Here is a 22,379-nt window from a genome sequence, read left to right on the forward strand (position 1 = left end):
CTGGGAGGTTTTCTTGGCTTGAGCTCACACATTTATTTAATCCACATGTTATTATCCCAAAAGAGCATCTCAACAGTTTTAAATCCCCCTCACAGCAGATGGAGATGCTATAACCATATACTCAGGAGCAGCAAAAGAGGAGTTTCCACTACCCAGCATTTGTCATGTAGTGGAAATAAGCTGTTATGTCAAGGCCAATGGGAAACTGAAGGAAAATTAGTAGTTTCTTCCCACCTGATATTTTTGAAGTAAACCTGCACTCTCACAGTGGAAAGCCATTACCTCTTGTCCTGTCCCTCCAGACCCTTGTCCAAAATCCCTCTCCAGCTCTTTTGGAGATCCTTTAGGCACTGGCAGGGGCTCCAAGGTGTCCCTGAAGCCTTCTCTTCTCCAGGCTGACTGGAGAAGAGGTGCTCCAGCCCTCAGAATATCTTTGGGATGTCCTCCAGATCTGATCCAAGAGGTCTGTGTTCTTCTGATGCTGTAGCCAGGTGGGGATCAGTCTTTTCTCCCAATAACAAGCAACAGGACAAGAGGAAAGAGCCTCAAGTTGTGCCAAGGTTTGGGTTGGATACTGGGGAAAAATTCTTTTTGGAAAGGGCTGTTCATCCCTAGCATGGTCTACCCAGAGTTCTGGTGGAGTCCCCATCCCTGGAGTGATTTAAGAGCCACATGGATGTGGCATTTGGGGACATGGGTTAATGGTAGGCTTAGCAGTGCTGGGGGAACATTGGATTTGATGATCTCAGAGAGCTCTTCCAACCCAAATAATTCTGTGATTTTATATCCTATGACTGCGAGAGCAATTTCCCACTTGAATTTCTGATTGCGTACAAGCGGACATGGTGGCCCTCGTGCTGCAGTCCCTGGACACTCATATTAAAAACCTTCCCTGTAAACATTTGGGAGAAGTTGTATTTCCAAATGTGGTTGTTTTGAAATACAAATTCTTCCACTTGGGTGGCGGTACCAGTAAAAACAGTGCAAATTGGTCTCTCAGTGACTTGGAGATCTTTGGAGTTTTAGGAATGCTTTTCATAATAATTAATATTCGGAGACAAACACAATCGAGGCTTGCACAGTCAGGGCTGGAGCATGCTGAAGCCTCACACAGCCTGAGCATCAGATGGCCTGGGTCCTAGAGAGCATGCAGTGGGGCTTCTAATGAGATGAAACCCTTTCAACTCTATTTTATTTTGCAGCTCTGCCCACGTGAAGGATCTTCGTGGGACCTGGGCTGCAGAGAAAGGTTACACTTCAGGCTGCTTTGCAGATGCAGGGCATCATCCTAGAACCATTTCTTTTTGTCCATCTGTAAGTAAACTCATGAACACTGCTGTGTTCTGTGGATGACCCAGGGTACAGCAAGGGTTTTTGTTCTCCTGATTATGACTTTCTGGGAAATACTTTAATTTTCACATAGATCCCAGAGTTAAAGATTCAGCGAAGCATTAATTTATGTAAAAAAAAATCTTATATTGATGCTATCTGAATTAAATTTTACTCTCTTTATTTAATTTTTTCTTAAAATTAAAATAACATATCTGCCTATCTGTTTTTAACTATTCATAGAATTACAGAATCACAAGAATATAGACTTGCAGAATGGTCTGGGTTAGAAGGGGCTGTTAAATATCATCTATCCAACCTGCTGCCATAAGCAAGGACATTTTCCACTAGACCAGGTTGCTCAGACCTCTATTCTCTCCTTCAGTAGGTTCCTTTACTGATTTTGTAGAGCATCTCCTTCTCCTACCTCAGGAGGAGGGAGTGGGGGGCATTCAAATGTCAGCTCTGCATTCACCTTATGTTCTTCCCCTCCACCCTACTCCCTACTAGAGCTGGGCATGATCCCAAACAGGACCAAACAAATGCCTCAGGAATAAAGATCCCAGCTTGCCCTAGTTTAAAAAACTACTTACCACACCATTGATTTGGAATTTCAAAAGTCCTGGGTAGGAAAATGCTCATTTCTTTTTATGTAGATAAAATACTTGGTATCACTCTTCACCTCCCCAGCTTTACCAAGTGTGCACAATCAGTTCTTAATAAAATAGTGGAATAAGGGCAGATTAATAAACAGATATGCTATGAATATGGTGAGTGACATGGCTGGATCTAATCTGTATTTGGATGCCATAAAAATACATTTCCCTACAGCACGTGAAGTTTATACAAATCATCCTCAGTGCTCAAATTGCAAGAACAACACCTGAGAGAGGTACAGAGTCAGAAGGACAATGGCACCCTCCTTCCCCCATTGTATTTGTGTTTTTCCTGTGCACCAACTATGTCTCATCCTGTTACAAAGGGGTGAAGGACTCGGTGATTCCCAAATATGCAGTCAGTCTCGTGCAGCTCATGCCACACAGCCTCCAGGATGCTGTTCAGCTGAGCAGCCCCAAATTTATAGGCAGAGATGTGAATTTTCTGGGGAGTGGGTTGAGAAGTGGGTGTCAGTGGGTTGATTCATGGAGCAAATAATCTGAACAGCCCAGACTGGGCACATGGGTAAACTGAGGCTGGTGAACAGCCATAGGACTCACTCAAGGTGCAGATGTGGATGATCCCAGCTCATGCAAATCTGTGAACAGTGGGAACCCAGAGCCTGGTGGTTTGTTTTTCATTTTCCTCAGCTAAAATTTTCACTTAAAGTATTTATTTTTAATTTCCTCACTTTGCCCAGAGATATGCATAGAAATAAAATTCAGCTGGAGGCTCAGCACTCTCTGGAGAGCTGCTGTGCTGCAGGATACAGGATGGTCACGTCTTTGGGCACTTCAGGGACTTCACAGGCTCCTGACTGGCGTGGAGGAGTCTCCTCCTTCTGTGCTCTAACACTGCCACCCCCTGGCACGTCGACACTTCCAGGGATGGGGAAGCCACAGCTTCTCTGGGCAACCTGTGTTGCTGTCTCACCACTCTCACAGGGAAGAATTTCTTCCCAATATCTAACGTAAATCAGAGAATCACAGCATGTGAAGGAATGGGAAGGGAATCATGCTTGTGAAGGGCTTTTAAAGCTCATCTCATTCCAAGACCCCTGCCATGAGGAGTCTTTCCACTTTCCATAGGCAGGGACACCTTTCACTAGACCAAGGTGCTCCAAGTCCTGTGCAAACTGGACTCAAAGATTTCCAAGGATGGGGTATCTACTGTCTCTCTGGGCAATCTAAATTCCCGAATTTTGCACTGTGACTCCAGGGACATTCAATGAAGCCACCAGTGGGTGCATCAAAACAAACAAGACAAAGTGGCTCTTCCTGTGGTGTCCTTGGGTTCTGCAGCCACCCAGGACCCTGAGGTCTTTGGCTCACCCTTGACCCCTGACTGTGGGTCCCCACTGCAGCCCACAGCATCAGCCAGGCAGACTTCCTCTCCTCATCCTTTAGAGCTCTTGTTTCCAAGTCAGGTCCTGGAGAGAAGTTGGGAGACTGGGCTCAGTCCAGTGATTATGCAGGTCCCATGAAAATGAGGGGCTGCAGGGCCTGGCAAGAGTGCTCAAGGTGACCAGATTGGACTGCTGGGAGTTGGGCATGGCAGGTACCCTGAATGGTCTGTGGGGAGAAGCAGGAGCTTCCATGAGTTCATTCAGTCAAAGGAGATATAGGACCAAGGACCAATTCTGACATATTATATCCACACAGGCCTGATGTCCCAATGAAGGCCACAATAAAATGCTTTCAATTCCAGTTGGTCTTCAATATTTATTAAGTGTTAATTTTTTTTGCTGTTGCTCAGATTTGCAGATGTTCTGCAGTTTTCAAGTGGAAAATGGTCTGGTTTTCAAAGTTTGTTTGCCTGACACCTCAGCTGCCTGTCTTCTGGGCTATCACAGTCACTGATTCCAAAGCAACCCTGGAGACAGTCTGCTTAGATCCAGCCTCCACATTTGATTTTCTCCTTTATTTACTTTTTTCTGATCTTCAGCATTATTCAGCATTCAGCAAAATCTTCAGCATTAAAAAGCCCACCTACAGCCAATGGAACAATTAACTACTGCTCACTGTTGTAACATCCAACACAAGGTACAAATCTGATGGAAGTATTTACTGCTGTATACGTCACTGTATACTTAAATATGTACATTCATATGTGTGTATAGAAATAGATATGCACTTAATCAGCACCCATTCACCACGAGAGGGCAGGCAAAGAATATCAGTGAATATCAGTTGTCCTGTGTGTTCCCTGCACATGCCAATGAGCAAATCATTCAGTGGTCAGAAAATACCACCGCTGTTGTCTTTAATCATCTCCAATGACTTTCTTATAGCATTATAGAATAGTTTGGTTTAAAAAGCACCAAAGTCATCTGGTTTACTCCCCCTGAAATGAGCAGGGACATCTTCAGCTAGATCAGGTTGCTCAGAGCCCTATCCAGCCTGGCCTTGAACACTTCCAGGGTTGTGACAACCACAGCTTCTCTGGGCAGCCTGTGCCAGTGTTTCACCACATTCGTAAAAAACATTTTCTTAACATCTGGACTAAATCATCCATCTTTTAACTTAAAACCATTACCCTTTCTTCTAGTGCAACAGGCCCTTCTAAAAAGTTTTTATCCTGAATCTCAACCCTTACAACAACCTCATAGGGTACATTTTGATGGCTACTTTTTGTTTGTTTATCTGCTTAGAATTTCTCTGCATTTTTCAAGGATGAAATGGTCTGAGCTTAGAGTGGTTCATCGTGGGTTAACTGCAAGAAATGTCACAAGTGAAAGTTGAGAAACTTCCTCAGTGCTGTGGCTAAAACCTCTTTCATGGATGGCATGTGTGTGTCTGGAGAAAGGGAAGGGTCTGTAGGAGCTGTATGTCCACCCACTTTTCATTGGGCACGAGGGAGTATTCACTTACCTATGGTAAATGGACTGGTCTCTTATCAAGAATGTTTTACCTGAGAGCTGAAACGACTGAGATCTAAACCTAGCATGTATAGGCTTGTCCATTCTCACAGAACTCAGGACTGAGTCTTGGGAACAGCTGATTCCATCCATTAAGTTGTGAAGTGTGATATAAGCAAGAGGGACCTTTCGAAAATGTCCAATCAAGCAAAGAAGAACTTTTCTTCTTTTCCCTCGTGATGTGGAGAGGATAAAAATACTGTAATCTTGATGTCAGAGAGTGAATCCAAAGAAGCTCTTTCATCCCAGAGATGCTTATAGTATGGCATAGATGGACCATCTAGATGGGCCATGAGATCTGTAAGGATCACTGTCTAGAACACTGTGCCTTTGACCTGAGCAAGAAAAGGGATGTACAAACTAACCCCAGACATTGCAACCCAATTTCTTAACAAAGATCTTTGCATTTTTATATGAGGACATGCTTTATAGGGATACTGAGGCTTTTCATGGAGGAATCCTGTTCAGGGCTTTGCTCAGTGGGGTGATGGATGTCAGACCCTCAAAGCAACAACAGAATGGCAGAATCACTTATAACTTTTGTAACACATCCAGAGATACCATCCCCAGCTGGCTTCTCTCAACCTGGAAATTATCTTAAGGAATTCATATATCCAACCTGAGCTGAAAAGGTTGTCCTTGAGATATGCTTGTCCTTGGTGAACTCCCTTTGTCAATCCATCTGAATAAGCTGCTGTGGGCTACGAGGTGAGTTTTGGTCCATAATAACAATAGTAACAACAACAACAACAATAGTGCATATACAGCTACAACTGTACATAGTCAATAGCTGAGGCAGTAATAAAACCACTATTGTTTCCCTTTGTTACTATTATGTACATGTTGCTATAAAATGGATTAGTTTTATTGCAATCTTATTGCAGCAATAAGAGCAAAGTGTATTTACTGAGATAAATAAACCACCTTTTTCACATTTGTAGATGTTTTCATCCTGAATCTCTCAGTATGGTGCAATTCTGAAGTAACTCTGGCAGAGGAGCTGGTGTGCTACAGAGGACGAACCTGTTGCAGAGAAGCAAAAGCTGGAGCCTGCAAATGTTTAGCACAATTCATGAAGCTGTTTGGCACATGGTATAAAATCAGCTTTCAGCTGATTTTAATAAGCAGATCTGGGAGAGTGGGACAGAATTGATGCCGTTGGGGAAAAGGAAGCCAGCACCTCTTTTTCTTTTTTTTTTTTTTTTGTGAAAAGTCTTGGCCATTGTTGCATATCTGTGTGAAAAGGGGCTCAAACACATGATGCTGAAGGAAAACCTCTCCTCTGAGGGAGATCACTTCATTGAGATGTTCCCTGTACGTGCAGGGGAGAAGGGGGGAGGTTTCTCCCACCCTGGAGATATTTTCTTTGCTCCCTGGGATGGGACCCTGGGATGTTTTCTTTGATCACTGGTGCTTGTGGGAGCCCCCCAGCCAGGTGGCCCAGGGGAGGTCTTAGCCTTGCTGGTGAAGCCAAGACTCAGTTTGGTGTTAAGACATCCACTGAAGAGTTGGCAAAGCCCTGTCAGAGGTTTACAGTGCTGCAAACAAACGTGCAGAACCAGGGAACACCTGCCCAGATATCAGGGCACATGTAAGCAGATGAAGACAAGATAGACAATGTTCATGTCCCCCACCAACTTACACAAAAGCACTGCATCTGAAATAAAAGGGAGCTTCACACCCAAAAGAAAATTCATCCCACAGCCCTTTTTAGTAGGTGTTTATGTTATTACCCATTCAAGCATTAAATTGAATTTATCCTTTCCCCCAAGGCTGTGTTTGACCATCCCACTGCTGTGCCATGAAGACACAAATGACCTGTTGGGAACACCAAACACGATGTGCTTGCCCTACTCCCATATACCTACCTTTTCCTACAAACCCCATCCTTTGTGGAATTGAAATGTAAGGTTTGCAGCCAGCACAGTGCTCCTGATTTACCCCAACCCCTGAGAACAGGTAGGTACAGATGACTTCAGAGACAAGCACGTGTCCCCAGAGCCTGTGGAGGGGATTTTTTGTGGTATTCACAGACTGTTTCATGTGTCAATACCAGAGGAGCATAATTACCAGCTGAGAAACTGCAGGAAATCAGCCAAGGCTGAATGAACAAAATGGAAAATAAAGAGAAGCACAGAGGACACACATATTTAAAAAGTATTACGGAGGTATGTATTTACATGCTCCGGGGAGCCTGGGATATATAAGAGCTTATGACTGCAAAGGAATGAATTCAGGGACTAGTCTATGGGGAGTATTTTTTTTTTTTTCCCTGTGACTTCAAACTTCTCTCAGCACTCACAGAGTTTTAGTCAGCTGGCATGCAACAGAAGTACGACTTCCCCAAGGAAACCCTTCCTCGGCTTGCACTGGAAAAGCTGCTGGGAGAGTTGGATGGAAAAAAAAGGCTGCAAGCAGAGACAAAACCTCCTCCTCCTCCTCCAGCCACAGAGCAGGTATGTGGAGATGTGTGTGAGCCCGGGAGCCTGCTGGAAAATTGCCCTTTAAACTGGGGGAGAGATGAGAGCTCTGGTGACTTTGAGCTGCAGCCTTTAAAAGTAACACAGATGAGGAAGGTACTGTATAAATAAAATGTTCTGTGTTTAGGAATAGGCTGAGGAACTGGCTAAACACACCGTGTAGATTGCTCTATCCACCCAGTTGTGTATTTAATCCATCAGGGACTTGCACTGTGTGAGTCAGATCATTTATATTAAGGAGACACCAGTTAGTTTATAACAGTACAGTTGTCATACACTGTATTTGTTATAATTCTCTGTGTTTGCAGGAATAGAAAATGGGGAGATGACTGAGGTTTTTTTTTCCTTCTTCACAGGACTTCAGTCTATTTATGGTATTACTGCATTATAGCCTTCTGAGCTAGGAGTGCTGCAGAGATCAGCACTGTACACTAATTAAATGCCACTCATCCAGCTTTCCAACTTTGAATCCTAATCTAGCCCTGGGAAAATCACACAGTCCCTGGGTAAAATAGGCAAAATGCTGTTTGACTTGTCTGCTCTTCTTCCTGTCAGTTCTGTCATTGAGCTCTCCCTGTTGGAGCACGAGGTGTGAGATGGCAGGGTTATTTTGCTGCTGTTAAGGTCCTGACATCTTGAATATCACCTTGGGTGAATGATGATTTACTAAGATGGCTTTGCTGCATATGAACTGTTATCATGAGAATGAATGTTTAGGCAATATTTGGAAGTAGAAAAGTTTTAGAAAATCATCGTTTATATAAAAATCACAGTAAATTTTCTAAGGCTAAGCCCAGTTGTAATTTGGATAAAAGTATTTTTGTAAAAGACAAATATGCTTACCTTAAATAGAAGCAATGATTTGGCTTTGCACAACAGTGAGAATTTGGGGTTTTTACTAAATGTATTAATTCATACTATAAAATAAACATATTACTCTAAAATGCTGAAATCCTTTAGTTCCCATGAGCAAAAATTTACAGCCTGTCATATCTTTTTAATCAGATGGTTACATTGTAGTGACTGTATCAGTGCTTGACCTTTTACTAACACATTAATGGGTGGATTCAAGGATGGATATCAGTATTATGTTAATCAAATCTATCAGAAATAATTTTCCTTGCTTTATTATCTCCTACTGGATCTCATAAAATGAGCACACATTTTCCCAAATACTGATCTCAATGTCTAAAAAAATAATATTGGTGAATTTAAAGTGTATTTTATAAACTGGTAAGAAAATATTCTGGTTTGGTTCCTGAATCTGATTTTTTTTTCCCTTAGGGAGGGTATTTCATGCTTAGATAGTTTAATCTGCAAATGCCAGTAAATCTGTCCCTTTGCCCAACCCCTCACTCACAAATTCTCCAGGTTTGTGGGTTTCATCCAGTTCTTGTTGATTTAAATTTTTTTTCCTGGAGACAGTAGGAGGAAAAAGGGTGAATAAGACAAGGAACCTGGCTAAAACCTCAATAATTGGAAATGTTAACTTTTGGTGGGGAAATACTGTTGGCTGAACATCTGGTAAAGATACACATAGAGAGGGGACAGAAAGAGAAGGAGGGAAGGCAGCAGCTTCAGAAGACAGGAGAAAAGCCTTGTTGGGTTTACAAATGATGGAGGAGACTCTATTTTGACCTGTGGACTTGACACCAGAAGGACTTGGGGCTGCATCTACCTGTGAGATGCCAAGCACAGTGCAGATTGCAGAAGCAAAACAAACCCAGAGAATCAGCTTCTGGAAATGTAGAGTGTCAGGAGCTGGAGCTGTGCCTTCTCAAAGTCTGTGGCTCAGGATGGCATTGGCTGTTCTTTTTAATAGGTGGATATTAATGTTGTCTTCAGGTCTCCAGGTGAATCTCCAGGGAGCTATTCCAGCCAAAAGGGAGCGAGACTTGTCCCACTCTCAGTTCAGACCCACTGTGTAAGGCAGGAACTTGTTTTATTTACTTCTCTGGAGAGTTTGATTCATTGAGCTTGACACAGGACTCAAATAAAAGCAGTGCCTTGGTAAGCAGCAGCATTATGGATGGACAGACTCCAAAAGGTCTGGAGACTCAAGACATAAAATTGTCAAGACATTTTCTCGTTCCTCTGAAACCCCTGAGCACCTGCAGCAGTTTACAGACTGACTAGTGAGAGCCAGCAGCTAGGATTTGCTTTTCCTTTTTGTTCTGGGCCATGCTGGGGAAAGGATTTGGAGGTGAGGAGAGGTCAGATAAGGTTCCCTCACTTTGTGTTACAGAGGATGAAATTCAACTGGCATTGACAGAAACTGAGTAGGAAGTGACTGCTGAGTCACCACTGGAAAATCAGGATTTCACAGAGTTGCAGGTGCAAACCCTTTGGCATTGCTAGGATGGGACAGCCCTTGTTATTTTGTGGGCAAAAAAAAGCTTGATTCTCCAGTCTGTGTGATGGAGATGAGGATGGCTGGGGCTTTGAACAACCTGGTCTAGTGGAAGGTGTCCTACCCATGGCAGGGGGTTCAGATTGCCTTCAAGGTCCCTTTCAGACTGGGCCATTCTCTGATTCTATGACCCAGTCTCTGACTGATGCAAGTGGCCCCTTGAAGATGTGTCTTACCAAGGCCACACCAAGCTAATGTTTCAACACCACTTTAAAGTGTAAGCTGCTGGGTAGCCCAAAGCCAAAAAAATTGAAAATTTGGGAAATCAGCCAAATGCCTTGGAGTCTTTGAAACTGTTTGCTGCCAGATCCCCTTTAGGAAAGAACAAAAATGGCAAGGACAGCACCAATCTTTCCCACTGCAACTGGTGTCCTTAGAGAATGTGGTTTTATTGAAGCAAAACCCTGAGCAGTAGAATCAGTGCATGCCCTTCCCTCCTGCTTTGGCATTTGTTTCTGTCCAGGCTCTTTTTACAGTTCAGCTGGCACAGCTACCTGTTTACTCAATAAAACAGCTTGAGGAACAGAGCTGGCTTTTTAAAAAGAACAAAATATCTGCTATTTTATCCCTGTAAATTCAAACTTCCTAAACATCCAGGTATAGAAAAATTTGAAGTTGCCATCATCCTGGCCACTAGCTGTTCTTAATTAGAGGCATGATATTCGTAGTCAAAAATCAGATCAAAATATCCTACTAAAAAAAGGGAAAACAAAGGTATTATTTTCCATGGACCTCAAATATTTAAGGTTTGCCTTGCAAAGGTGTCTGTGCTTTTCAAGTGCTATTGCACACTGCTGACAAGACAAACTAAACCAAACCCAGAGCATCCAAAAGGCATTTAAGTCACTGGATATGGCAGTGGTCCCCAGTTTCAACATGACTTTCCTGCTTACCCCAAGGGGATTGCAGATGGAGAGCTTAACTCCAGGGAGTGTGCCAAAGGGGTGAAGTGAAGAACAGCACTGCAAAGTGAAGCTCAAGACATGACACACTTGTGAGAAGGTGATCAAAACAAATGTAATGAGAGCCCAGCCAAGGGAAACTTGTCTGAGGTTGTGATGATCTTACTGGTGGACAATTTTCCTGAGAACTTAATGTGTGTTTTTCTGTGCACCTAATCATGCACCCTGTCACCTTGTATTTTTATAGCTAGACAAGGATTCTGGTCCAGTGAAAGGTGTCCCTGCCCATGGCAGAGAGGCTGAAACCTAGATGAGCTTTAAGGTCCTTTCCAATTCAAACCATTCCGAGATTCTATAATTCTGTGATTTATACCTCTCATTTCAGGGTGCATTGCCAAGCAAACTAAGGGCCCAGCTCTTTGGCATATTATTTCAGCCTTGGGAAAATTGTGTTGTGGCAGTTCAGGCTTGTGTCTCCGGGAGAAAACAGCAGGGAAATCTATGTATAGGTGGGTTTTCCTGAAGCAGGACATAATTAGCAAAAGGAAACGAGGAAACCAGCTGCTCCAGCTCTAGAGGGCAGCACAAAATAATAAATAAAAAGCTAAACTTGGGCAATTTGAAGTCATCTTCTGCATAACAAAAGCATGACAAAATTGCAGTGGGAATTCTTCCCAGCAGATCCAGTATATTTGGCGCTATGTACTTATGGACAAGATTTCAGCAGCTCATCTGAAAATGCCTTTATGGAGGCCTTTATCCCTAATTCCTGCCTCATGCCATGAAAATCCATCAAGGATGTTGTAGCTAATGATGGACCCCCGTCCTGCCAGCAGACTGCAGTCACACTCATTAGCAGGATGACCAAAAAAAAAAAAAAAAAAAAAGTTATTTCTTCCAGAAGAGGTTTCCAGATCGTGGGGTTTATTTTAAACAAAAAATTTAATTTATGTGAATTTTAAACATTTAATCCTCAACCACTGTTTCCCTAAAGATGCAGGGAGAGATTTAGGTTTGGGAGGCTACAACCCTCCAGGAATGTTAACTTGCAGACCCAAAACCCCAAAAATAAACACACTGTCGTGCCTCCACGCACACAACCAAACAATGGCATCACCAAGAAGTTCCTTATCCTCCTGAGCAAACCCACAGCCTGATGCTGACAGTTCCTCTGGCAGAAATCCCCCTGTTTCTCAATGCCTGCCCCAAGGAAAGGCTTCAGGATGTCACACAGTAGCTGACTCCTTCCAGAGCACAGCGGTGGCTAGGACCCAGCAAGAGCCCCAGGGAGGAGTGGAGAGGAAGACAAGCAACATAATTTAAAGCAGACACTGTCCCAAATAAGGTTATTTCCCTGAAAATGCCTTCGTTCTGAAGTTATGAGCGAGCCTCTAGGTGTCCAGAAGTGGTGAATATGAAGCTGAAGAATAATTGCATGGATACCAGGACTGAATCGATTTTGAAGAGCTGGATATGCTTTTTAAAGAGATGATAAGCACTGTTTGGGGAGGCAAGAAACCCTTGAAACAAGGTAAATGGGAAATAGTCACTCTTTTTACCCCCGAAGGTTCTAACTTAACAGGAAAGAGTCTTGTATGGAAAAGGATCAGACCCTGGGGAGTGTGGTTTTTGTTCTGTATGTTCTCTTGTATTTAACTTTCCTTGGCACAGGAGAGCATCTCCGTTAATTGTTTAAGCAGTACCAAAAATTACATTTTGGGGAAATCTGGAAAGTGCTGCTTTTATTAGCTGTAAACAACATCTATGAAGTAGTTTCAGGATTAATATTGTGATAGAGACGGAGACAAACGTCGTTTCTGAAGTGGAAACTGGGAATAAATTGTTATAATTCTGTGGTTTGAAATGTGTATTGAGGCAAATTACTGGTCTTCTCTGCATTCTCTGCCTTCCCTATTTTTTAAGTGGATGTGTTGACATGGTTGGGGTACGCTTTTTCCAGAATTGACTGACTTACTAATATTCCTTGGGGCTGATATTGATGTAAATCACCTGTATTTTTCAGCTGGGGTTGGCACTGGGTGATTTTGAAGTGCTGTGATGGAGAGCTATGGATTTAGTAGGGTTCAGAGCTCAATCCTCCTCTGAGTTATGCAGGGATTTCTATCACAGCTTCCAGCAGGAGCAAGCTGACACTGATCATACAGCTGCCTCAACTCCGGGAAAGCCTCCAGATAATAAAATCTCCTTTAAGTTGTTACTACTGCTGCTCCCAAACTCTTTTTGTAAGCTGTGGATAGAGAGATCAATGCCAGCAGGAAGGGTTAATGTCAGTAGATGTCCTCTCTCACACCAAGGGAATGGGGGTCCTCTAGCCCTGAGCTTGGCACTGGGAGAGGGTGAGGGAATGCTGAGACCTGCCAGAGGGTAGAAAAGAGGGACATGCACTGATGTGTCACACTAGAGGTTGCAGAGAAGGATCTAAGGGTTATTCAGAGAAAAGCCAGGCAGAAAAAGCTCCTCAGCTGGACAGCTGAACTGAAAACTACCCTAGGAAGGGAATCTCCATGAGCAAGGAGGTTGGGCTGTACCATGACAGGTCAAGAGGAAGTAGCTTCAGGTTGTGCCAGGGGAGGTTCAGTTCGGATATTAGGAAAAATTTCTTTGCCACAGTGGTTGTTAAGAAGTGGCAAAGGGTGCCCAGGGCAGTGCTGGAGACTCCATCCCTGTCGGGATTTAAGAGACATATGGATGTGGCACTTGGGGACATGGGATAGTGGTGGCCTTGGCAGTGCTGGGAGAACAGTTGGAGCTGATGGTCTTAGAGGGCTTTTCCATACTCAATGGTTCTGTGAGGACAGAGTCTGTGTTGTCTTATGCTGGAAGAGACCACCACATCCTTGATGAGCTTCAGGATGTGACAGCCACCTTAGAAACACCTTGAGGGACAGCATCCTTGCTTATTACAGATTTGCCTGACACAGCAAACCATTACAATGATTTTTTTGGTGTTCAAATACATGAGTTTCCCAGTTGCTTTATAAACCTAAAACTTAGGAAGTCACAAAATATGTTAAGACCCTGGATTGTGTCAGGTTTATTATTTAAGAGGCAAAGAGGCCTTTTTGGCACTCACAGTGTGACAAGGGAAGACATTGCAGAGCACATGGGCCACGTGCTGTCCCTCAGGGTGGTGCCCTGTTGTGGGTAATATCCTCAGCTTAATTCATTGCATCTGAACAGAAAAGATTTCCCTTTGAGGGCTTGGAGAAAAGCCTTGTGATCATTGGTAGGTTCATCTTTTATTGCTATCTCAGCAAACTAATACTCAAATGATAGAAATAGATTTCTGCTCCTTAAAGGAGGTGACAGCTGCTCTAAACATGGGTAATGAAGAACAGAGGGGGACAACAGAAACATTATAGATGGTGATATGGGATGATTTCAGCATATTTTGCAAACATTGATTCAATGATAGAGAAATAACACCCCTGGTTTGACTTCTTATGAATTCTCTGTTTCACACAAATCCATTCTATTTTATATCTGTCCCTTTGTAAGGCATCTCCTTGTCCATGGCAGGGGGATTGCAACAGATGACTTTTAAAGGTCCCTTCCAACCCAAACCTGAGAGAGCTCCAAGAAGCATTTGGACTACACTCTCAGACACAGGGTGTGGCTCTTGGGGATGGTGCTGTGCAGGACAGAGGGTTGGACCCAATTATCTTTGTGGGTTCCTTCCAACTTCACATATTCAGTGATTCTGTGGAACACATGGTTCTATGATCTCCTGTCAAATGTATTTAAAAGCCTATTCATACCTGGAATGTGTCATGTGAAAAGTCTCAGTCCACTCCTTAAGCTGTTTGCATTAACTCAAGGAGGACACACATGTAAAAGGTCTTTGACACCCTGGGATAAGAGGAGTAGAAAATGTGGATGGAAATGAAAACTGTTCCCACTTCTGGTTGTTTCTGAGCAGCACCCCTTGGCTTTGCTCAGTGCACAGAACTCCTGCTCAGTTGAAAGCACCTGTGTTGTGTCTGTGGTGAACGTGAAGATAACTTGGTCTTCAGTAGTTTTCTTTCTCCATGATGCCAGCCTGAACATCTGGACTTTGTTGAGTGTCCTGGATATCATTTAGGCAGCAGCTGAAATCACACTGGGGAAACCCATGAAAAAAATGCCTTGGACCTTCCTCTCAAGTCCTTATATAGATCTCTTTCCACCAGGCTGGAAGGGATGCAAAGCTACACAGGTGGGTCACTAGTGCTGTATGCCCAGAGATGGCTTAATTTATTGCACTGCTTGTGTCCTTCTCCATGTTAGATGATGACCTGGTGCCAACTTCTGCATGTGATAACCACTGTGTCCCATATGAAGTCTAACTGTAATTATTTTTACCTGCAGAGCCATGAAACTGTACGTCATCTTCTTCCTGGCAGTGCTGAATAAAGAAACCTCTAACTCTCAACTCTCAGAGGGAACACCCTGTGAAATGGTAAGGCTGTGTCTCTATTTAGGCCCCTTGAGATCCTGGGTGAGGTTGGGACCCCCTGGTTACAGGCACTGCACAAGCAGCTGCAGTTTCTGAGAAGGGAAACCCCCAGGGCCAGGCTTCCTGTGATGGCAGAGGTGGGATTTGCAGGTTTAGGGGAGGTTTAGCAATCTGTCAGGCTGTGTCCTTGTTGTAGCAACAGCACAGAAAGGGGTGGGATGGGGGAGGAAGGGGCAGGTAAAGAAGGGTCATTATCTCAGCTTTTTTTTCCAAAGGAGGAGCTGGTTAAAAGAAATTTGACTTGATTTCCCTAAGATTGTACAGTATTTCTGTGGCTAAGACAGAGGAATAGCTTAGACTTAAAATCAACTTCTCTATATGAGTTGTTCTTTGTGCTTTAATTAAAGCATCTTCTGTGAAATACTTCTGTACCAAGACTTTTGTAATAACAAATAGACTGACCTCCTCTGCCCTGACACAGCATTTCTGCCAGGGAAGTTGTACCTGACTTCTTCTGGATTGAACAGAAATGACAAAGACTCTTGCTCCAGTGCAAAATCTGCTCCTTGAATTTTTTGCAAGCACCTGGTACAATATTATAAATGTTATTAGCAGCTGAACTTTCTCCCTTCCCTGGTCAAGTGCTTCTGACTGTACCAGGATGTTTAAAAATACTTTTTTCCCCCCCTTGAACATTGAAGCTGTTAAGCCCAAATCCTCAAGAATTTCCAAAATAGGGAAAAAATATTTTGCTAGCTGTACACATCTCCCTTGTGGGACTCATTCCATTCCTGCCCACCCTACCATACTGCTGCACTTCCTGAATTCCAGAGAAATTAAGACCTAGTGTATATATAAAAAGATCTTGGGAAGGTGACTGAGTAGGTCAGCTCCTTGGCTGGAGAGGGAACACTGATGAAGCCACTGTAAACAGGACAGCCTGGCTCCCATGTCCTAGTCACATGAAGGCTGGGTGAGCCATGCAATAACCCAAGCAGCTCCATCCCTTTTCTTGATGGCTCACAGACCAGGCTGATTGCTGAGAAATAAACACAGGCTTGCTTGCACTTACTCCACTGTAAACTGCTTTCATCAGGCCAACAACACAATTATGCTGGGATAAAATCAACCCTGACACAAAACATGCTAAAATCAGCCCTGACACAACAACGTTCACATTCATCTGGTGTAAATCAACAGCTCAGTGTTGCTAATGTTCCATGCTGATTGCTTTCCTTCACTGGGCACTGGATTAGCTGGTTAGCTGTCCATTGATAGTCCCTGCATTGCATCACAGCCTCACTGTTTTATATGGTACTTTCCCTGTGGTGACACTTGTAGAATAACAGAGAAATGGAAACTTTAATCTCAAGTCTCATGGAAGAGGCATGAGTCAGAAACCTGTGCTGCGTTCTGAGTCACTAATGGTGGCTGCTGAACAAAACTCTTGTACAAGAGGTTTTAGGAAGAAAGCAGTCCCTTCCAGAGCCTTCACATGGGGGTGAACTGTGCTGATTATACCTGTTAGGGCACATCTATCAGTTTGAGAGACAATAAGAACCAGATTGAGTGTCAGGATGTTCTTCCTAACTCACGTTATTTTCCAAGGATAGGCAAAGCTTAACTGTATCATATTTTACCTCCCAGAGAAAGATGATTTTGCTAATTCATGTTAATTGGCAAAGGAGGAGATTTCAAATAATTTATAGAAGGGAAGGGATTTTAGGAATTTCTATTTTACCTTGCTTTGAAGTGATGCAAGGACAGATGCATGACCAGATGCCCATAGGTCAGCTGATGTGTGGTACCTGGGCAAAATGCTAAGGTTTGATTGTGTAGCTAAGCCTCTACCTGGACAGCTCATCTGGGGCACCATACAAGTACAGGTCAGTGCCAAGTGGCTTCAGCCCAGATTCTTGGTTCAAACATACATGAATTGATAAAGGAGAACTCAAGGACAGGCTTGAGTCAACCTCCTTTTTGTAGGGCTCTTACTGAAGTGGCTGACAACTTGCACTCAGTGCTGAGCAGTGGAGAACTGGAGTCAGAAGCCAAATCATGCCCAGGTTTTGAGCTGCTGGCTCATTTTTGTTTTTGCCAGTATCTTAATGGGACCAAGTGGTCCTCACCCTCCATACTTCTTGACAATGGACTTGAGACAAACTGATGGCAGCAGTGGCAGAGATGATGAAGTCAGATCATGAGACTGACAAAAACCTCTTTTCCAGTCTCAGGCTGCCAACCCATTGGATTATGGGTGAAAGGAGAGGAGATAAACCAAACAGATGCTGTTTGCTCCATCCCACAGAGATGTGGTTCATCTTTTTTTCCTCTACTGCTGATGAGAACGAAATTCATGCAGTTTGAGCCTCGGGGGAGAAAATATGGTGCAGAAGAGACAAGATAAGATATTTAGTGAGCATCAAAATAGTCAGTGAAAAGGAAGGGAAGTTTAAAAAGAAAAATGACAGAGGAAATGTCACAGGAACGAATGGCAGACAGTGGGAGGTGTAGATTTTATCACTGGGAGGATTCCATGGATGCAGATTAAAAACCAAATCATGCAAGATACAGGGTGAACAGTGGCTGATCTCTCCCCCACCAACTTCAATGAAAAGCAGATTGTTGGCATTGACAGGAGTTGCATCAGGACTTTGGTAAGATTCTAGGTGCCCAGGGAGAATTGAGGGTTTGCAGCACTTGCTGGGATCTTGCTGAAAGTGTGAGAAGAAACCTGGCATCTGCCTTGGGATGCAAAGCAGTTTCTGCTTTTTCACTCTGGATTTTTGTATCCTCCTGGCTTCTTCCACAAATGAGTAAGAAGAGGTTTCCTGCCCTGCTATTGATGCCTCGGAAATAAAGCCAACTGGGTATAATTTAAATCAAAATGAGGAAGTATACAGTGACTTTGCAGGAAAGAAATATTTTCAGGGAAAAGTCAGAAAATTTCCTGCCTTTTTTTTTTTTTTTTTCCCCTAATATTTTTGTAGCTGAGTTGGAGGGGGAAAATAAGGGGTTTAGGTTTTAATAGTTGATTTACTTGGGATCTTTGGGAAAAATATGTCATGGGAAACACTGTGGAGCAGCTTGTGTACATCTAGAGTTTGGATGAGCACTTGCACTTCTCTGGCACATTCTTGTGTGGTCTTCAGAACTAAGATGATGCAAAAGAGATCCACAAAATGCTGACTAATGTCTCACTTCTCCTAAACAGATCTCCTACTTCATTCACATCGAAGTTAATGTAAAACAGATGGGATATCTTTGATGTTGAATATTTGCTTGATTTCCGAAAAGCTCTGTTGTGAGGTTTTTAGAATAGAATTTGGATTCTGCTTCTCCATAGAAATTTAGATTCAACAGACTCCCCTCCCCTTCATCTAAATACATTAATAACCAGACTTTCTCCAGTAAATTAAATGCTGCCTAAGCCCTTCAAATTCAATTTCCTCCTGCTGCTCTATGTTCTCCTTAACAATAAAATAGAACTTGATGGTTATGTGAGGATGGTTGTGTTCATGTTTCCACTGTTCCTTATGAACACACAGACCAAATAATTTTGCTCTGGACACAGAAATCAATCCTAGCTGCAATTAAACACTGATGCATCCAGAAGATGTATTTGACTTGGACACTTGTTTTTTTTAACTCCTCTATCCTGCTGCTGAGAATTGGCCTGAAAAGGCCTGACCCTAACTGCACATCACATCATTTTTCCTCTCAAAAACTGAATTTACATAATTTGTGCTTTCTGTGTAGCATCACAGGTGTCTTTGTATGGGTGGCTTTGTAAGGCATGCTCCCCCTGCAAGTAGAAAGGAACTGTTGCCTTGGGAAAAGGATAAACACAGAAGATAAAAGCAGAATGGGTTTGGAGACTGGCATCAGAAATGTCTCAGTTGTTGAATGACCCTATTTGGTTAAAGCTGCCTTGCTAAACTGAGCTGTGGCTAAGGAAAGGCAGATTTGAACACGTGACTATGAAGGAGAGACAGGGTTTATGCTACAGGATCCTTACAGGGTTTTGTACCTCCTTACTCTGGAACCCATCTTGCTAAAAGAGTGAAGCTCTTCCAAGTAACTGCTTACCACTGCAATTAGAATCTGCAAAATCTAATGCAGTGCTGAAAGGGAGAAAATGAAACATCATCCCAAAGATGAGGAGATGGTGCTTGAATGCAGAGAAACTCGGGACTATTCAAATGAGTCCAGGAGAAAGATATGGAAAGGAGACCTTTTAGTAGGTGTCAGATGCAGATAAAACTCTACTGTTCAAAGTCAGAAATCTCTTTGAAATAAAATGAGTGCTGTTAGCTGTGAAGAAACTAATTGGGATTGTTGCCCTTGCTGTCTGAATGCTCAGAAAAAGCGATCAGTGTTTCAGAAACAACATCTGCCTGGATGCCCAATGTTATTTTTCTTATATTTAATGCAAAGATGGTTTTTATTTGTCATGTGACAACTCCTTTTCTCTCTTTTTCTGGCAGGCAAACTCTCAGGCATTTTGCCACAACAGAGACCTCCACCAAATCCCTCGTGAGCTCTCTCCAAATGTAAACAAAATAGATCTGTCAGGAAATCTGATTCAAAGCATTCCTGAAATGTCATTATCATTTTACACTTCCCTTCAGTGCCTGGATTTAAGCTCTAACCAGATAAGTTTCATCACGCCCGGAGTCTTTGCACACATGAAGAACTTGCTGGAAATAAATTTAGCCAACAATCACTTACATGAGCTTGCTCAAAATGGCACGGAAGGGATTGGACTCTTACCCAAGGTGGAAATACTGGACTTGTCCCACAACAGTCTGTACAATAGGATGGCTGAGTATTTCATTAGAGAAGCTCCAGCACTGCAGTATCTTTCCTTGGCAGACAACAGTATTATAATGATATCAAGGAAGATGTTCCAGGGATCTCCCAATCTCGTGGAGATAGATCTTCAGAGCAACATCATCATGGAAATAGAAGAAGGTGCTTTTGAGACTCTAGTGAGCCTGTCCAAACTAAATCTCTCAAAGAACTCAATTACTTGCATCTCTGATTTTAACCTCAGGCAGCTGGAGATACTTGACCTTAGCAGGAACAGCATTGAGACCTTCCACACCACAAAATCAGATGATGAATATAGCTTAAGGTATTTGGATCTGAGTGAAAACAAACTGTTTCACTTCCCAGTGTTCCCTCAGGTAAACAAACTGGTGACTCTGAATTTATCAAAGAATTTAATCCAGCTCACTGCTGAATCCCCTCTTAATAAAATGGATTCTGTGAAAAATGAATGGTTAAATGCTTCTTTCCATCTTCTTGATCAGAAGCAAAGTAGAAACAAAAGCTCTCTTTATTTATCCCAGCTTGTATATTTAGACTTAAGTTATAATGCAATCAAATCCATTCCAAATGAGTTCTTTGAGTCAATGTTGTCCCTTCACAACCTGAATCTTAGTAAAAACTGTCTTCAGACATTTGCAGTGAGTTATGACAGTGCACTGATCTCTTTAACTGTCCTTGACTTGAGCTACAATGCTTTGCAGAACCTTCTCCTTGATGCTGGTGCGTTGTCAAATTTGAAGGAGCTCTATATTCAAAACAACTATCTTCAAACCCTGCAGTTTGACATCTTCTCAAACCTTCCTAGCCTTAGACTGCTTAATCTACAGAGCAATAATATCAGCCTTTGCAGCATGTACTCAGGATTAGCTAAGCAAAGACTTTCTGGAGAGGAAAGTGGCTGTGTATCATTTGTTGATTCTCCTACTCTTCAGTACTTGTACCTAGCTGACAACATGCTGAACATCCTACCAGCATACAGCTTCTACAGGACTTCTTTGGTTGTCTTGGACCTCTCCATGAACCCTGGACTGAAAATAGAACTTAAAGCATTATCAGGTCTGGAAAAGTCTCTGGAAGGTTTGTATTTATATGGTAATAGCCTGATAGATTTAAATATCGACTTGCCTTCTTTTAGTCACCTTAAACATTTAAACCTCTCTGAAAATCAGCTGAACTGGCTGCCTAAGTGGGGTAGTGACTCTCCAGTGGAAGTTCTGGACCTAAGGAACAACAGGTTCAGCACGTTGCAGAACAGCAATATTTTAGCATTAGAAAACTCACTAAAAAACTTGTATCTCACTGGGAACCCACTCAACTGCTGTGGAAACATCTGGCTTTCATCAATGATCCAGAACAAAAATGTCCAGATCCCCAACGTGGAGCATTTAACGTGCCAGCACACTCAAAATTTTGGGTACCAGGATGAAATGCACATCAGGAACATTAGACCAGAAGACTGCGAAAAAGAGGATCTGAAGAAAATCAACTTCCTTATTATATTAACATTTGTGTTGGTTTTATTTGTGGTCATCGTTGGCGTGGGTTCATTTTTTTGCTCCCGCAGGCAAAACTTTACCCATCAGTTTAAAGCATAGTAACACAAAATGCCTTGAAAACTGAAGAAATCAGGTGCTACACTGACAGTGTGTAGGAATGAAGGGTAAAAGTCTCATCTTAGGTTTTCAGCTGTGGATTTTAAATGCTTTTGAGGTGCCCCTGAATTACACCGCTGGTAGGGGTTGGAAGGAGAATTTGCCATGTTTTGTATATCCGCAGTTCAACTCAAAGAGGAGAATTTTGGCCCTCGTGTGCAATATATATTTAACTGAGTTTAATGTGAAGAAAGTCATCTCTGGGCTGAAGGTTTTTTTTTTTAAAAAAAAAGAAAATCCTGGAGCATGAATTTCAACCAGCTAACATTGAACTGAAATATTTTTTTTTCTAAGAAAAACTGTTGGGAAATCACTGCATATGATTGCATTTCAATGCAGAAGAAGAGTATATCTATTTTTCAAGGCCATGGGAGGTTAGACCTCAAAAAAGGTGTTTTGAAGATACCAGTGTGAAATAATGCATAGGGAACACAGTCCTGGGCCATTATTCAAATCTGTCTCTTTCTACTGTCTTTCCCCCAAAAATATATTCTTGTCTAGAGGATGTGCTGCCAGAAAAGTTCTGTAGGTCCTCATTCTGTGCTGTGTTTAACAGGGCTAGCCTGTTGTGTGGCTAGAAGTTGGCACTGACAAATGTTGTGTGCCATACTCTCACAGAAAATTCACCCCTTTGAAGGGAACATGACAGTGAGTGGGAGCCTGACCTGCAAACAGGGTTCAGTGGCTTTGAAAAGGAACTAAATCAGGTCTTCTATTAATGCCAGGAACTGTCCGTTCAGACA

The 22,379-nt window shown here is 42.7% G+C and overlaps 1 protein-coding gene across 1 annotated transcript; it reads left to right on the forward strand.

Moving 5' to 3' along the window:
- Nucleotides 1–7,168: 7,168 nt before the first annotated feature.
- On the forward strand, nt 7,169–21,856 carry LOC136375245 (transforming growth factor beta activator LRRC32-like). Its single transcript, XM_066340634.1, is given in 4 exon segments — nt 7,169–7,323; nt 7,325–7,359; nt 15,064–15,154; nt 19,639–21,856. Coding segments are annotated over 4 exon segments (2,166 nt in total). The 5' UTR covers nt 7,169–7,224; the 3' UTR covers nt 21,580–21,856.
- Nucleotides 21,857–22,379: the final 523 nt, after the last annotated feature.

The sequence above is a fragment of the Sylvia atricapilla genome, chromosome 2 (genome assembly GCF_009819655.1).
Source record: "Sylvia atricapilla isolate bSylAtr1 chromosome 2, bSylAtr1.pri, whole genome shotgun sequence".
NCBI lineage: Eukaryota > Metazoa > Chordata > Aves > Passeriformes > Sylviidae > Sylvia > Sylvia atricapilla.